The sequence below is a fragment of the Ruditapes philippinarum genome, unplaced genomic scaffold (assembly GCF_026571515.1).
Source record: "Ruditapes philippinarum isolate M1 unplaced genomic scaffold, ASM2657151v2 ctg7320_1_1_1_1, whole genome shotgun sequence".
In the NCBI taxonomy this organism is placed as follows: domain Eukaryota; kingdom Metazoa; phylum Mollusca; class Bivalvia; order Venerida; family Veneridae; genus Ruditapes; species Ruditapes philippinarum.
In genome coordinates, this window is record NW_026855771.1 from 1 (window position 1) to 15395 (window position 15395).

The 15395-nt window shown below is 33.4% G+C and overlaps 1 protein-coding gene across 1 annotated transcript; it reads right to left on the reverse strand.

Moving 5' to 3' along the window:
- Window positions 1-1009: 1009 nt before the first annotated feature.
- LOC132744313 (golgin subfamily A member 4-like) lies at window positions 1010-12210 on the reverse strand. The gene is made up of 13 exons (XM_060732990.1): window positions 12021-12210; window positions 10118-10321; window positions 8434-8672; window positions 7677-7746; window positions 6854-7009; window positions 6396-6530; window positions 5658-5798; window positions 5123-5227; window positions 4405-4534; window positions 2588-2766; window positions 2004-2123; window positions 1360-1473; window positions 1010-1108 (listed from the first exon to the last, which is right to left on the reverse strand). Exons 1-13 carry the CDS (start codon window positions 12099-12101, stop codon window positions 1010-1012), a joined length of 1773 nt encoding a protein of 590 aa, XP_060588973.1. The 5' UTR covers window positions 12102-12210.
- Window positions 12211-15395: the final 3185 nt, after the last annotated feature.

Genomic DNA, 15395 nt, shown 5'->3' on the forward strand with positions numbered 1-15395 from the left:
ATTACTTCACAACATTAGTAATTTTAGAGATAATTTTTCCAAAAATATCAAGAGGCTACTGGTCGGGGACCATCAACCGGACAATTTTTGAACATTTTTCGTACAGATTTCATAATTTTAAACCTAGAGACCTAAAAAGTTTGAAGACAGTTCAGGCTAGGTTCTTCTCCTAACTAACAAACTAGTTTGTTTATTTCTGATTGTATTTACACTAATATCTGAGGCTCGAAAAGGGGGATATAAAAACTTACCTAAAATGTCTACACTACAGTAACCATGTGTCCGACAGGATATGTACAATAGATGTGATTTAATTAGATAAAAAGCTTGGGTCTGTTTTAATTTTTGTTTTAGCATGTTAAAAAAAATGTTTTCAGCAACAAATCGCTGAGAGTTTTGGATAATTCTATTGTTTACTCTGCAAATGATTATAGTTGGTATTATGAGGTCAGGCATTGCTTTTCTTGACCCCCAAATTTTCAATATCAACTTCTTGAAATAGACATTAAAATATATAACCATTTAAGGAGTTGAAATAAATTAATTTACTTAAAATTTTAGAAGAAAACATGCATTTAAATTGTTGAAAAAAAGTAACCGACAACCACTGAATCAACGAAAATAGAAAATTAAGTATTTTTTGAAGCCGTCGGGTTTGGTGGTTGTCCGGTTTTTGTGGTCCGCAAACCAGTAAGGCCTCTTCCCAAAGTGAGAAAAACCCACTGATTGTTTAAGTCATACAGCAATATTTTAAACCAAGACCCTTAATACACAAGAGGTATATACATTTAGCTTGAACCTCAACCTTAGCCTGCTAGACTGTGCATAAGTCTAAAGTGACCGAAACTTGCCCACATTTCATACATTTCAAGAGTAAACCAGTACAAAAATCATGTTTATTAGATCTTTGCATATAGCTTAATGCCTTGCAATTGTTTTGCTGGTAATTTACTCAAAAATTATACAGATAGGTAAGTAAAACCTTTTTGTAGATTTTCCAGCTGGACATTTAGTTCGTGCTCTCAGGGTGTCTTGCTGTGTACACGAGTGGCCATTTTGTTGTAAGGTCTCTCTCTTCCATTGCTAACTGCATCTCCTGCTCCTTCTCCTGAAATATAACAGTCAATGTTAAAGTGACATTATGCTAATATTTTTATTGTTAAGTCAAGCCGAGTCATTGGTTCCAACCTAGCTCACAGTATTTAAGATGGGCTTCTGAGATCTTCCTCGAGCAGTGCCACATAAACCCAAGTGAAACAAATTTTTCAAAATTACGAAAATGTTAACATTTTACTGTTTCAGTTAGCTCTATGATTGATGGCACATCAAAGTATGTCAAAACTGGAAGATGATCATTACCTGTAATTTGCTCCTTGTTTCATCTTGTACAGACTTGATATATAATTCTTTCTCATTTTTCAGTTTTTCAACGGTTTCATCAAACCTGGCTTGCAACTGCTGAAGTTCTCTTTCCTACAACAAAAAATATTAAACATTAAAACAGATAAAGAAATCATTACCCTTAGTGAAGTAACGGGTAAACTCCTTATATGATTCAATAGGAGTTTACCTACCCGTTACTGCACTAAGGTGATAAAATATTCCTAATACACCTTCTTGTGAAATCTGTTTCTAGCCCTTCTTCTGAATGTCAATAAATTTCACAATTTTCACATTTTTTTTTCATTACCCCCTCCCCCCCCCCCCCCCTTACTTAACCAACATAGATTTAATTTATTTTTGCAAAACATGTCTAGCTATTCTCTTAGTTACACATGTTTTTCATTTATTTTCAGAATGAATAACATAAGGAAATAATTCCAAATTTTATAAAATATTCTTCTGAAATCATGGCTCCAGAATATAGTTACCATACGATAAAACTTCCATTAAGTTATCTTTTTTTACTTTGTTGTGCCGGTAGTTTTAAATATACAAAACAACACTATTACTACAGATCTAAAAAGACTTGTTGTAAAGGCAGTATTTCTTTCATAATTTACCTTTGTTACAACAATTTCTTGATGTGCCATCTCTTGATCAGACATTTTTTTCTGCCAGACTTCATCTCTTTCAATCAGGGCTTCATTAACTTTCTCTTCATTCTGTTTATTGGCTTGTTCCTATCAAATGACAAAAATTAAAAGCAAAAATAAAGCAATTAAATCCTTAAGCCAAGTCAGAAAGAAATGTTTTGTTTGTTTTTTTCTTTTCTTTTTTTTAAGACAGATTTTAATCATTTTTGGTCATATCTTGGCTGTTAATCTACCACGCAGGCTTTTCCTGTGTAACTAACCAGTTTTATTTCAGATTTTCTCTTTAAATGACTGACAAATAATTCCCCATGATTTCAAAATCAATGATGAGAGATATATGACCATAAAATCCATGTACATATTAAAAAGTCACAGAGAAATAATGATTTGTCAGAGGATTAAAAATGCTACCCCCCCCTCGGATTATTAATGCAATACTCTCACAATTGGGCCAAGCATGAAAACACTGAGTCACAACAGTTTTTGATATAAAACACTAATATATGGATTTTCTTTTTTACAAGTTAGTAAAACTATACAAATACCCTTACCTGCATCAGGGTTATAGCAGCTGATTTGCCACGAGAAATTTCCTGAACCAACTTTTCTTTCTCTGTCTCCATCTGGTCCTCTCTACCACGCAACTTCTCCTCATACTCATCTATCAACCTCTTCCTGTCATCCTTCAATCTCTTAATTATCTCCCTTGACTTTTCTAGCTGATCAGAAGCTGTAAAAAAATAAATTTAGCCATTACTAATTATTAATCGCCTGGAACTGATTACATTAGCCTTTTCCACCGGCCTGCCTGCAGATCACAAATTTGGCTCTATACTGTGGATTCCTTAACTTCTGTAGGTGCTTGAACGTCTTAATGACACTTTTCAACTGGGTAAATTTGTATTTAGTGAGAAAAGCTTTCTATTCCGATAAAATAACCCCAATTCCTCTTACATGATCTTCATAACAAGAGGGCCATGATGGCCCTGAGGTCGCTCATCTGTATATAGGCCCCCCCACCCCCACCCCCCCCAAACGTTGCAGGGCCAATTTAACCAAGGGCTTTTATTTGCACAAACTTGGTAGACACCCATTTATAAGAAGATGTTTCATGCTAAACATCTAAGCTCTAGCTCATTGGGCTTTTTAAAAGAAGATTTTTTTAAAGTTTTTACTATACACATATAGTTAAAAAACAATGACACCCCTGGGGCCGGGCCAGTTTTGACCCCAGGGCTTTTATTTGAAACAACTTGTAGACACTTACTAGAAGATGTTTCATGCTTAATATCTAAACTCTAGCTATTTGGGTTTTTCAAAGAAGATTTTAAGTTTTTGCTATACACATATAAGGAAAATCAATGACCCCCGGGCGTGGCCAATTTTGACCCCAGGGCTTTTATTTGAACAAACTTGGTAGACACCTATTAGAACATGTTTGATGCTAAATATCTTAGCCATAGCTCTTTGAGTTCTTTAAAAGAAGTTTTTTAAGTTTTTACTATATGCATATAGGGAAAATCAATGACCCCCCGGGGCGGGGCCAATTTTGACCCCAGGGCTTTTATTTGAACAAACTTGGTAGACACTTATTAGAACATGTTTCATGCTAAATATCTTAGCTCTAACTCTTTTGGTTCTTTAAAAGAAGATTTTTTAAGTTTTTACTATATGCATATAAAGAAAATCAATGACCCCCTGGGGCGAGGCCAATTTTGACCCCAGGGCTTTTATTTGAACAAACTTGGTAGACACCTAATAGAACATGTTTGATGCTCAATATCTTAGCCATAGCTCTTTGTGTTCTTTAAAAGAAGATTTTTTAAGTTTTTACTATATGCATATAGGGAAAATCAATGACCCCCCGGGGCGGGCCAATTCTGACCCCAGGGCTTTTATTTGAACAAACTTGGTAGACACTCACTAGAAGATGTTTCATGCCAAATATCTGAGCTCTAGCTCTTATGGTTTTTTAAAGGAAGATATTTAAAGTTTTTTCTTTCGGTTGCCATGGCAACCAGAGTTCTGCATGGAATTAAATTCTTTGAACAATTTTTAAAGGTGACCACCAAAGGAACATTCCTGTGAAGTTTGGATGAAATTGGCTTAGTGGTTTATGAGGAGATGTCATTTAAAGTAAAAGTTTACGGACAGACGACGGACACCGGACGGACGCCGGACGAAAAGTGATCACAAAAAACAACAGGACTTGAAAAAGGCCCCAGAATATTTCAACATTCATTTATTTTTTGAATCTACAAGAAATACCATTTGTACCAAGATAATTTTAAATTCTTATCAGTTGAGTGATTCCACAATACATGTATTTTTTAAGAAAAAAAAAGAAAAAAAAAATCTGCACACTTACATGCTTGTTCGAGTTTTTCTATCTTTTCCTTCAGATTCTTATTTTCCTCTACCATACCCTGAGTCTGTGCACGGATTTCTGACACTTCTTGATCCTTTCTCTCCATCTCTTCATGAACTCGCTGCTTTACCTAATAACATCAATGACTTCGCAATAAGTATTTTTAACTGTTATTCAAAAATATATACATGTATGTTTCTATAATAACTAATTATAAATATATTGTAAAGTGGATGAGTTATAAGATACAAGATATGGCTTACAGCAATAATGGCATGCCTTTACCACAAGTATAAAATCAGGGCAGCCTACACATACAAGCAATCAGACTAGACCCTATACAACAGTACAACCTCTGAAAACCAACATTCTTTGGGAGAACAAATATTTTGGTTGTTTGGGAGAGGTGTTGCTCTGGAGTGGTTAATTTCAGAGTCTTTAAAGTCTTACTTGGGAAGAACTGAAACTGTTGTTGTAAAGATGTAATTGCTCTACAGAGGAAACTGTTCAACAGAAGTAAATGCTGTACAGAGTAACAATTCAAACAGAGGTAATTGCTCTTCTGAGGTAATTGCTTTACGGAGGTTAAACCGTAATGGCTTCACAATTTCACCCTTTTGATATTGAATCCCCTTAAACCAACAAGCATTGCCAAATTCAACTCTATTATACAGTGTACAAGTCTATCATAAAAAGTTAAAAATCAAATAGTTGTTACCTCAGCAATGGCAATCTCTCTATCTGTCTCAAGTTGTTCTATCACCTGTCTAGCCTGTTTTATCTGGTTCTGAAGTTTTGATACAGTGTCTGGGGAAGCACTTCCCTATAACAACAGAATAACATTAAAATTATAAAACACAACACCTGGATAAAAATTCAAATAGCAAATCTTGCCATCAAAAGGGCATTTTATTCAAAATATAACTCTGAATCTCATGGTGTGGCGTCCTGCTTTTTTGAAAACTGTTTTCATTTCCTACTGTATCATATATCAATTTTCCACAATTCAATAGATGAAGGTTCAATGTATGTTTACTTTCTGATTTTGTACAAAATAATGATAATAAAAAAACAGGATAACATTAAAATACTAGATTTTAGCTAAAAATTATAATCTGACATCTGCTAAACAGAATCTGAGGAGTCCTATACAGATAGGTAGTCCTCCACGCATTTTTTCAGGTTTTTTTCCCCCATGTATTTAGAATTTTTGGACATCAACCTATTGTGCAAATTACAGCAAACATATATACCTTTAATTTAACGAGTTCCATGTTTGTATCTTCAAGCTGTTTTTCCACTTCTATTTTCTCCTCTGATAACTGCGAATATTTATCCTTACTTGATTTAATTATCTCCTTACACCGCTGTAGTAAACTATCTTGATGTTTCAGCTGAAATTTTGTACAAGATCAAGTATATTAATCTGTAACCTGATGAGCTGGATTTGAATTTTTTTTACCAGTCAATTCATGGATTTACAGAAAACAAAAATTGACCAACCAACACGTTAAACAGCATAGGCCCTGGTCAAACTGCATGGTAGTGCACAATGGCCTGACTCTATACTGCTGAAATATGCTAATCAATTTTAATTCCAGCAGGGTAAGTGTTAAAGCTTTGAAAGCTGATCAAATATGACAGAAAATTTCTGGACAATGACATCATTGCAGACCTAGGCCGGCCTACAAATCTTATACAATCTTGACTAGTATTTACTGTCTGAAGCAACTTATTTTTATAACTTAAATATTTTTATGTCTTTCAACACCCAAGTCAGTAACTAAAACAAGCCTAAAATCACTTTCAAAATTCGTATATATCCGGGGTTGGACCTTGAACCTGACATCAGCATTAACATGGATGGGGTGCCAATGTACTTTAATCAATACATTATACAAAAAAATCTACACACAATAATCAATCAATCTTACAAAAATAAAGAAATATACCGGCCCTTAAAGTACGAGAAAATATACAAAAATTAGTACCTTGTCTTTATGAGAATTGAGTTCGGCTTGCAGTGCCGCTATCTGCTCAGATTCACTCTGAGTTGCCTCTTTACCAGCTTGAATCTGTTCTTGTAAATCTGGTGGAATATCCTTGCCTTCTTTTAACAACAGAACCTGAAAATACAAAACAATACATTTTGTATAAATGTCAGATCGTTTTCCCATTAAATGCTGAAATCTCATGACCTAAATGGACCTTTTTTTTACAATGTACTTATCTACTTTCATGAATATGTGGATGGTAAATGCCCGTTGTTGCCATTTATACAAAGTTTCTGAGTATTTGAATATCCTACAAAAAGAATCAAAAGTACCTTCAGAATGCATTTTTTCCCAGTATTGTTCTGTGTTGCATGGGCATAAATGAAAAAGTATATAATATTTATACATTTTATTTCTTTATGGGGAATTAGCTGTAAAGATAAATCATTACTTACTTGTTTTTGCAAAACCTTGATAAATTCCTGTTTTTCTTCAATGACAAATGTATAATTTTCTTCCAGATCTTTTTTGGCTTTTTGATCTAGTTGTATCTGTTCCTTCAACTCTGATATACGACGGAAAGCCCGGTCCTGAGATTGTGTTAGTGTGTTCTGAAAGAATTGCATTTCATAAATACTCCAGTTTCCATAGATGTTTGACCTTAGCAAATGTTGTTTTTTTCCAAAGTTATCCCCTAGTACAAATGAACTTTAACAGTTATAGCAGTGCATAATCATTCATAATAACATCAAACTGTTGTGCTTATTTTCAAAGCAACAGTCTTTTTGCATCCCTAAATAAGCTGGAAAAGAACCCAAATATTTTAAATTAAGGAGATAAATTTTATCTCATTGATAATTCTTATAAAGACTGTAATTAGAAAGTAGACGAGATTATGAAAATTTGTAAACCAACTTGATTTGCACTGTCATTTTATTTTTCAAATAATCATCATCCGACAAAATGTGTAATCCGAGTTTTCAATAGCCGTACGGACAAACAGATAGACAATCGGTTGTCCATCAGACTGCTGGAATAAGTGCTATTTCTTTAGCTATTTCCTTTTGTATAACAGAGAGCTAGTGGTACCTTATTCTAGTGATATGGAACAAGCTCTTACTGTTCTTTTTTGTTCTGAATACAGTAAAATGGCCCCCTAGCTATTTTCCGTAGCGCATGCAGACAGGCAGTTAAAATATGCTCATTGGCATAAAAAAATTTTGTTTAAATTTAAAATCCAAAAATTATTTTAGGATGATATCAAAAGAAAGCACTCACTTTAAATTTGTCTCGTTCCTGAACCATATCTTTATATACTGTGACAAGCTCCATAAATTTGGATTTGTATCTGAAAAATATAGTGCATGCTTTCAAAGTTAATATAAACCATTTCAATGCAGAAACTACGGGTACATGTTAAGTCAGGTAACATTTTACGATGGGAATAATTTGTGAGGTCAGATTTAGCATAAAACTATATGCAGAATAGTTTATGAATTGAAACACAATTTTTCTAGGCCTTAGAAAAAAGCTGTTTAACTTAAATTTCAATGTACACATTACTGCAGCAGGCTTCTGAACAATTTCCATTCATCTTAAGATATACAGAAATGCCTAGAAATAATTGCCTTAACAATGATATACTACATATTGTATTCTTATTGTTTTATTTTATTTAATACAAAGTCCACACATGTTTCCTAGACAATCAGGGCACTCATTTCAGGATTTTAGGGCCAAAATTCGGCCCAATTCCCCTTCAAAAATTAATAACATGTTATCTTATTTGTATATTTATTTTCGTCCTTAAAAAAATAATGTTTACTTTAAACTGCCTAAAGCAGAAACCCCATTTCAATATTATATTGAAATTTCCCTTTTTGTAAAATAGAATATGTTATACATACATGTAACAAATTTCCACTATTTCTTCAAAACATTGTAAAATTTCCCTACCTGATGACCTTGACCCCAGTCAAATACCTAATCTTGCAGTTTACATGCTATTTGTTTACTTTGAATACCATTATCTTACCTGGTGGCCCTCTTCTGATATTTCTGTATATAATGATAAAGATCTTCTTTGCTGACTGTGTTAAGATCTGTCCCTGACTCGTCCATTTCGGACTCCATGTCCGATGGGAGAGAGTAGTGATGCTGGGGAAAGCTAACATTTGTGAAGAATGAGCTGTCACTTGTCATGGAACTGATGGACGATGTTCGTGAACGTGAAGCTTGGGGTGTAAGATCACCAGGAAGGTTTGAGGCGGAAGACTGAAACATATGATATATTTATAAAGCTACGACGAATTACCAGTCTGGCAGATATTTATTTAATAAAAGGTATTTATTTAACAAAATTGTGTATTAAATGCTTTACAACAATACATCATATTTTTTGGTTGATTTCTAACAGATGCCTTTAAAATTTGAGTATTTGGTCATGCAACAATTTGTCAAAATCATGGTATGCAAATGAAACTTTTTTTTTTACAATTAATGTACAAAATCTTGCTGCTTTATTTGTGCAAATTTATATTCAAGCTTCAATGCCTTCCGCAAATAAGTGGATATTAATTGGTTGTGAATATTTATTGGGTTACAATAATAACAGCTATATAAAAAGCATGCTCCACTTTTCTCAGGGATAGAAACAGCACCATTATATGATAAAATTTAAGTTAATGAGCACAAATTCACTTAACAAAAAAGGTTTACTGGTGCTGACAAATGGGTCATGACAATAGATCTATATTTTTTTAGATAAGTGGAACTAAAAATAATCCACATTCAATGTACATAACAACAAGTCCTTTTATTTACACAATACTATGTCTATTTTGTTAAGTGCATGTATTCAAAAGTAAAATAACATTTAACTAATATACATGAATAATAGCTTTGCGAGAAAACAGTAAATATAAAGTGAATAATTATGCAAATAAACATATTTCATGGTGAAATGATTCTTATTTTCTCATTTTTTAGGACCTAAAATATATGTAAAGGTTATACATGTACAAAGACTAAAAAGCTAAATCAGACAGTACAAGCTAAATCCTACTTCAAGCTTCAGGCACTATTTCAAGCAAAAACCGACACTGGCTTGGTAGAACCACTTTCAGTAAGTTGGCAGGATACACGTAAAACTCTTTTTAAGACATGAAATTTGAAGGTCTTTAACAAAACATAAAGCATTAACAATTTAACATCCTTACAGTGTATAAACGTTTATCTTTGCTACCTGCAGTTTACAATTATTTTAACTTTGAAGAAAGAACAGCTAGCAAATACCTGTATGAAAGAAATATGCTGGTATATTTCCATTAGAGGGAATGATGCATGCACAAAATCATAGCTAAACAGTAAAACACCTTTATGAAGTACATTGTAGCTGCATAATATTTTGTTGGACAACATCTCATTCTGCTAACATACATTTTCAAAGTATGTTTACTAACAGAGCTATATTCAATGTTACAATTTATCATGTTTTGGCAACATTGAACAACATAACTTTATCTTTATAAATTTTATAAAACTGTTTCATTACATACAACATTATATTATTGTTGTTACAACTTTTTCGAGAATTTAACAAAACATAACATAATTTTACCTTTATAAAAATGTTTCATAACATACAGCACTATATTATTCTTTAAGAGTATTTCAAGTTACAACAGTAAGAAGGGTAAGACATCAAAAGCAATGCTTACCTCACTACTTGTGTCCTGTAGTGGAATATCTATCAGCTGACCAACAGGTATTGTGGCTGGACTTTCTTCCATTGACTGGTTAGCTGTTGCATACCCCGAGACATCAGAGGCATTGGACTGGTTCCCATCATCATTGGCAGCCCCTGGCTTTTTGGGAGTACTCTCTGCTAATGGAGAAGTTTCAGGTTGTTTTTCATCTAATAGCTGAAAGTATATAAACCAATATCATGTCATAATTTTACAAATGTTTTATATACAATTCATTTACATAAGTTTATTTATATGATATACCTGATACCATACATAGCATGTTCTGCAAGAAAATCTTTTGGAACAATATAACACTTAAATCAGCGTATATATGTAAATGAAAATTAATTCTGAGATGTTCATGAACAAAGGTAAAAAATAATTACCTTTTAAAAAAATAATCAAACTGGCACATCCGAAAAATAATGAATAAATCCTATTATCTAATTAATTTCTTTATACAAGCCATAAAACAAATGGCTATCACAAAACCCTAATTTAAATCTGACAGGCTAATTGGCTGCAAGTGTTTAAAAGTGTCAGACTACATTTAAGTTTTAAACTTAATATTTTTGAATGAAATATTTGCCTGTGAACCATCAACATGCATGAAATTATTTATTCGTTAAAAAATTTGTTATCAATCTGTGTAAAGCGCTTTACTTAACTTTGAGCAGGAAACTGAAAGAATATTTGATAAACTTTTGATTAAAGCTTTAAAGGCAAGATATTATACATATTTTTTTTGTTGCCGTGTTTAATCGTCTACTAGATCTATTATGAGTGTAAACGGAAGCGGTGCATAAAAAAATACCGAATAATACCTTTAAAACAGAAAAATGAACTATTTCTAACCAACTTCCTCGTTCATAGGCTTTGCCTAATTTCATATTATTCAGTAGTCCTATAAATATGACGTCGCTTTGAGATATTTTTGCTTCTGGGCAAAGCAATGTCATATCGAAATTGCTCAAAAACCCATAGCATGTTCCGCCAGAAAATCGGGCGGAACGAAAAACAATGAAGACAGCGTGTATTTACATAATTTTTGACCTATTTATGAACAAAACTAAAAAATAAATACCTTTTGTCAAAATAATTAAACTGTCACATCCGAAAAATCATGATTAAATCCTCTAATGTATTTCAATTCCTTTTACAGCCGATAAACAAATGGCGGCCGTAAAGTGCGCGAAATCTGATTGGCTAATTCAAATGCAAGCGTTTAACCGAGTCAGAACAATCTAACGGAATATTTTTTAACGAAATAATTGCCCATGCACCGTCAGTGTGTTCGAATATATTTTTCCGTTCAAAAATTTGGAATCAATCTGTAAAGCACCTTGCTTAACCAGTATGGCTGATAGACAAAAATAGATTGATGTTTATATTTTATTTTAAATTGATCAGTACATCGTTTGAAAGTTTTTGTGTATGATTGAGCATGAAATTGAAAGAAAATATGATAAGCTTTTGAATAAAGCTTGAAAGGCAAGACAATAGACATTTTTGGAATTTTTTATGATGCTATGCGTTTTTGAGCAATAACTATTAGACGTCAGGCTTGACCGACAAAAACTATAACAAGCCTGTAACTCTAATATATTGGACTAATTATTCAGATACAACAAATCATTCGTGAAACTGGCAAAAAAATAAGTTATTTCAAAATGCCTCGAGTATCCGGACCTCTCAATCTATCATTACAATGCTGGCTCTCAACCAAGTCACTAAAGAATTTAAACAAATAGCAAGGCTGGAAATGGCATATACATATCTGTTTTCACTGCAAACTTCAGTTTGGCTTGCACTTTCGTTTTCTTTCGGCAAATTTCTGTTTGTTTACCTTTTACAGGAAGCCATATTTCCTTACCTTTGAGGCAGATGCTAACGCTCCTTTCAAAGGACTTTGGTTGACACCTTGCTCAAGCTTTTTTCTTAAATTTTTAAACATTTTCTTCTCGATATGACCTTGTTAATGGCAATTATAAGAGTTTATTTCATATTTTATGTGAATTCTACAGGTGTCTGCAACCGGAAGTGTCAGCTTCTCACGCTGCGCATGCTCGACACGTCTTACTTACGTTTAGTGTACGACAATTCATAAAAATACGGATCTGTATTATTGGTACATAAGGTCAAACGCTACTAAATTGTTTCTTTTTCCCTTTAAATAAGCAATTTTAAACGATTTTTTTTGTAACAGAATAACACTTATTTTCACGTACCATGCTTTCATTAAATGCCAAGAATGAGAACCATTCTATTCAATGTAGATTGCAAATTATACATACAGATATATCTATAGCGTAAGGTGATGTTTATACTAAGACAACGTACAGTACTTTGTAAAATAAATTGCTTTACATCACACCTTAACACATTTATAACCAGCTATTAACATTTCACCCTGACAGTCAAGTGTAAACACATATAGCTATTTCATCTACAATTGAACGATGGATCGATAACATATAATATATCTAAAGCATTTTATGAATTTGGCGAAACAAAATGCTTTATGTTACACCTTTTAAGTTGTGAGTACTTTGATACTAACTTAGTCATATAGTTACCTTTTAATGGTTCATTTGGTAGAGACTCTTATTGTTTGTGGATAGTGCCCTTTTTAAGAAAATCAAAATCTTTATACAATATTTATATTTTACCTAAAAGCAGCCAACAACATTATAACCTTATTATTACATAGAAAGTAATAGGTTTAGTCTTTTTGTAATATTTACACCATTCTGCATCTCCCAAAACGAGATATCATGTGAAATGGAACTCTTTTTATACATGTATATTGTTTACTGAAGCCTTTTGGTTTGTTAACTTTTATACAGATTCTCAACGCAATCCGGCTAAAATTCTATCAGCTACTTTCTCTTTTTTACAAAATAATAATTTCGCGCAAATGCACATGTTATGACACCTCTTGTTCACCTTTTGTATGTATATATTGATGCTTAATTGTCAATTGCCCTTCTTATGTCTAAAGTACAGAAAAAGTTCTTGTGCTTTGGATGAAATTGACTAAACAGTTTATGAGGAGATGTCTTATAAAATAAAAGTTTACGGGCGGACGCCGGACAAAAAGCGATCACAATAGCTCACCGGGTACCATATGTCACTTTGTGACAGGTGAGCTGAAAAGGCTGTGTCACATCAATGACATAAGGCTGCCAGGTTGTTATTAACAGTCAGGGTGGGCAGACCATATACAATGTACATGTATAAGAATAATTTTATAACGCATTTTTAGGTTTTATTTGGCATGCTTACTAAATGTGTTTTTCTTATGAAGTTCAATAAATGAAATATAATATTAATATGTCTCTAAATTTTATTTACTGAAATTTTCAGCATGATCGTATCAAAGTAGACGCAAATATGAGACCTTTACACATGCACACTTATTAGTGCTGCAAATAGGGTATAATGACAACGAAGTGGTTTATGTCAGCCAAAAGCAAGTTTTATATACTAGGTCTCTAGTTTCCGGAATGGATATTCATTTGGCTCAGTAATCCATGATGGCGTCCAAGATGGCCGGCAAACCCGTTGAAAATAATGAATATTGATTTTGCGTAAAATTTTTCCTTTATTGGAGAGGAAAACCTTGATATTTGCTTAATTATTCATAAATAGGCAAAATAATGATTCAAATATGGGTTCTTGTTATGATAATCTCATTTATGTTTTAAAAAGATATTTTATGACATATTTTGATATTCTGCTATTGAATTCTGTTATAATTGCATAATTCTCAGAAGCAAGTTAGCATCACTTAACTGTATAGAATCAGTAAAAAGAACGAGGATGGCTTATTGGACATCTATATGTAAAAGCACAGAGACTGCGACTATAAAGTTCTTTATAGGTTGTATATTTTGAAACAGAAAGAAATAGTAATCATTAAAGGGGCATTGAGGTTTTTTGAAATGATGGAACTAAAAATATCTTTCCAGATAAATATACCATTTGATGTAGGTTTAGACCACTAATCTTTGTGAAAAAATTTCAGATCATTCGCGCACTTTGTTTTCCAGAATAATTATTCAAATTGTAAAAATATGACCAAAATTGAAAAGCGTTTTAACGCTTTTCACACAAATCGAGCTAAGAAAAGCATAAAAATACGATTTTTCAATTTATTTCGCAGTATATTTCTTGACTATCTTTGCATATATTTCAGTTTAAAGTGCCCCAGCTAATTTATGTACGAAAATTCAAATTTTATGTTCTTATAGGCTTTTAAACCTCAGTGTAGTCGCTTTAAGCAAACGGCAGGGGACAGTAAATTAAGCTGTTAGTAGTATGCAGTGTGCTGAAGGCAGTAAACAGAAGACAGGAAGCTAGACACAGTCGTTTGCGATGTCAGCAAAATATTCGTAATGTGTTAACGTCTTGTGCTATAAGGTTTTCATAGTAAGTAGTACACAATACACAGTCACTATCTAATGTTTGTTTTATGTTGGAAAATGTTTCCCATATGACCAACTAGAAGTTCAGCTTTCTTGGTGGAGTAAGACCCTAGGTGCCACTCTGGTCATTTTCATACCCGAACGGGCACTTGGTTAGAACCACCCGCTTTCCCACTTAAGCAATACGAAATTCGTTTCCGGTATTCAAACACAGCGGTTAGGGATAAGTGCTTGCGAGTCGAAGACATTTACCATTCGGCCACGAATGCCCCTGTATATAGAAATTGGTTGGCTTTAAGCCATATGATCGAGCACAATCAATTATTGTTCATAAATTTTTAATTAATGGCTAAGGATAGTCAAAAGGTTGATCTCTACTTGTCAAGCGCCCACTCGAGACCCTGTGGTATATTCTAGCTAGGCCGGGGATATGGCGTGAGGATTATTGAAGGCTCAAGCCACAAGCTAAAGCCGGTTCACGATCCTACATGCAAACAGGCCAATTTCCAGGATCCGATTTGGGGGTATACATGCCAGGATGGTCTACTTAATTTTTAGGGCATACTTATTATCCTGGATACCAGCCACCAATCGATCGTGAGGTACTCGGTGGAAGGTATACGCCTTATACGCTAGGATTCTCTGACCGCTCAAGCCCCAGTAAGGCATATACAGTGAATATTTCGAAATCGAGCACGTTATTCGGCCCAGAAGTAGTAAACTCAAGAATAAAAGATCGATCCTTTATTAAAACCAGGTTTTAATTAATATAATCGCAGTGAACACAGTTTTGAGATAGCCTGGATGCGTGCGTCACATTG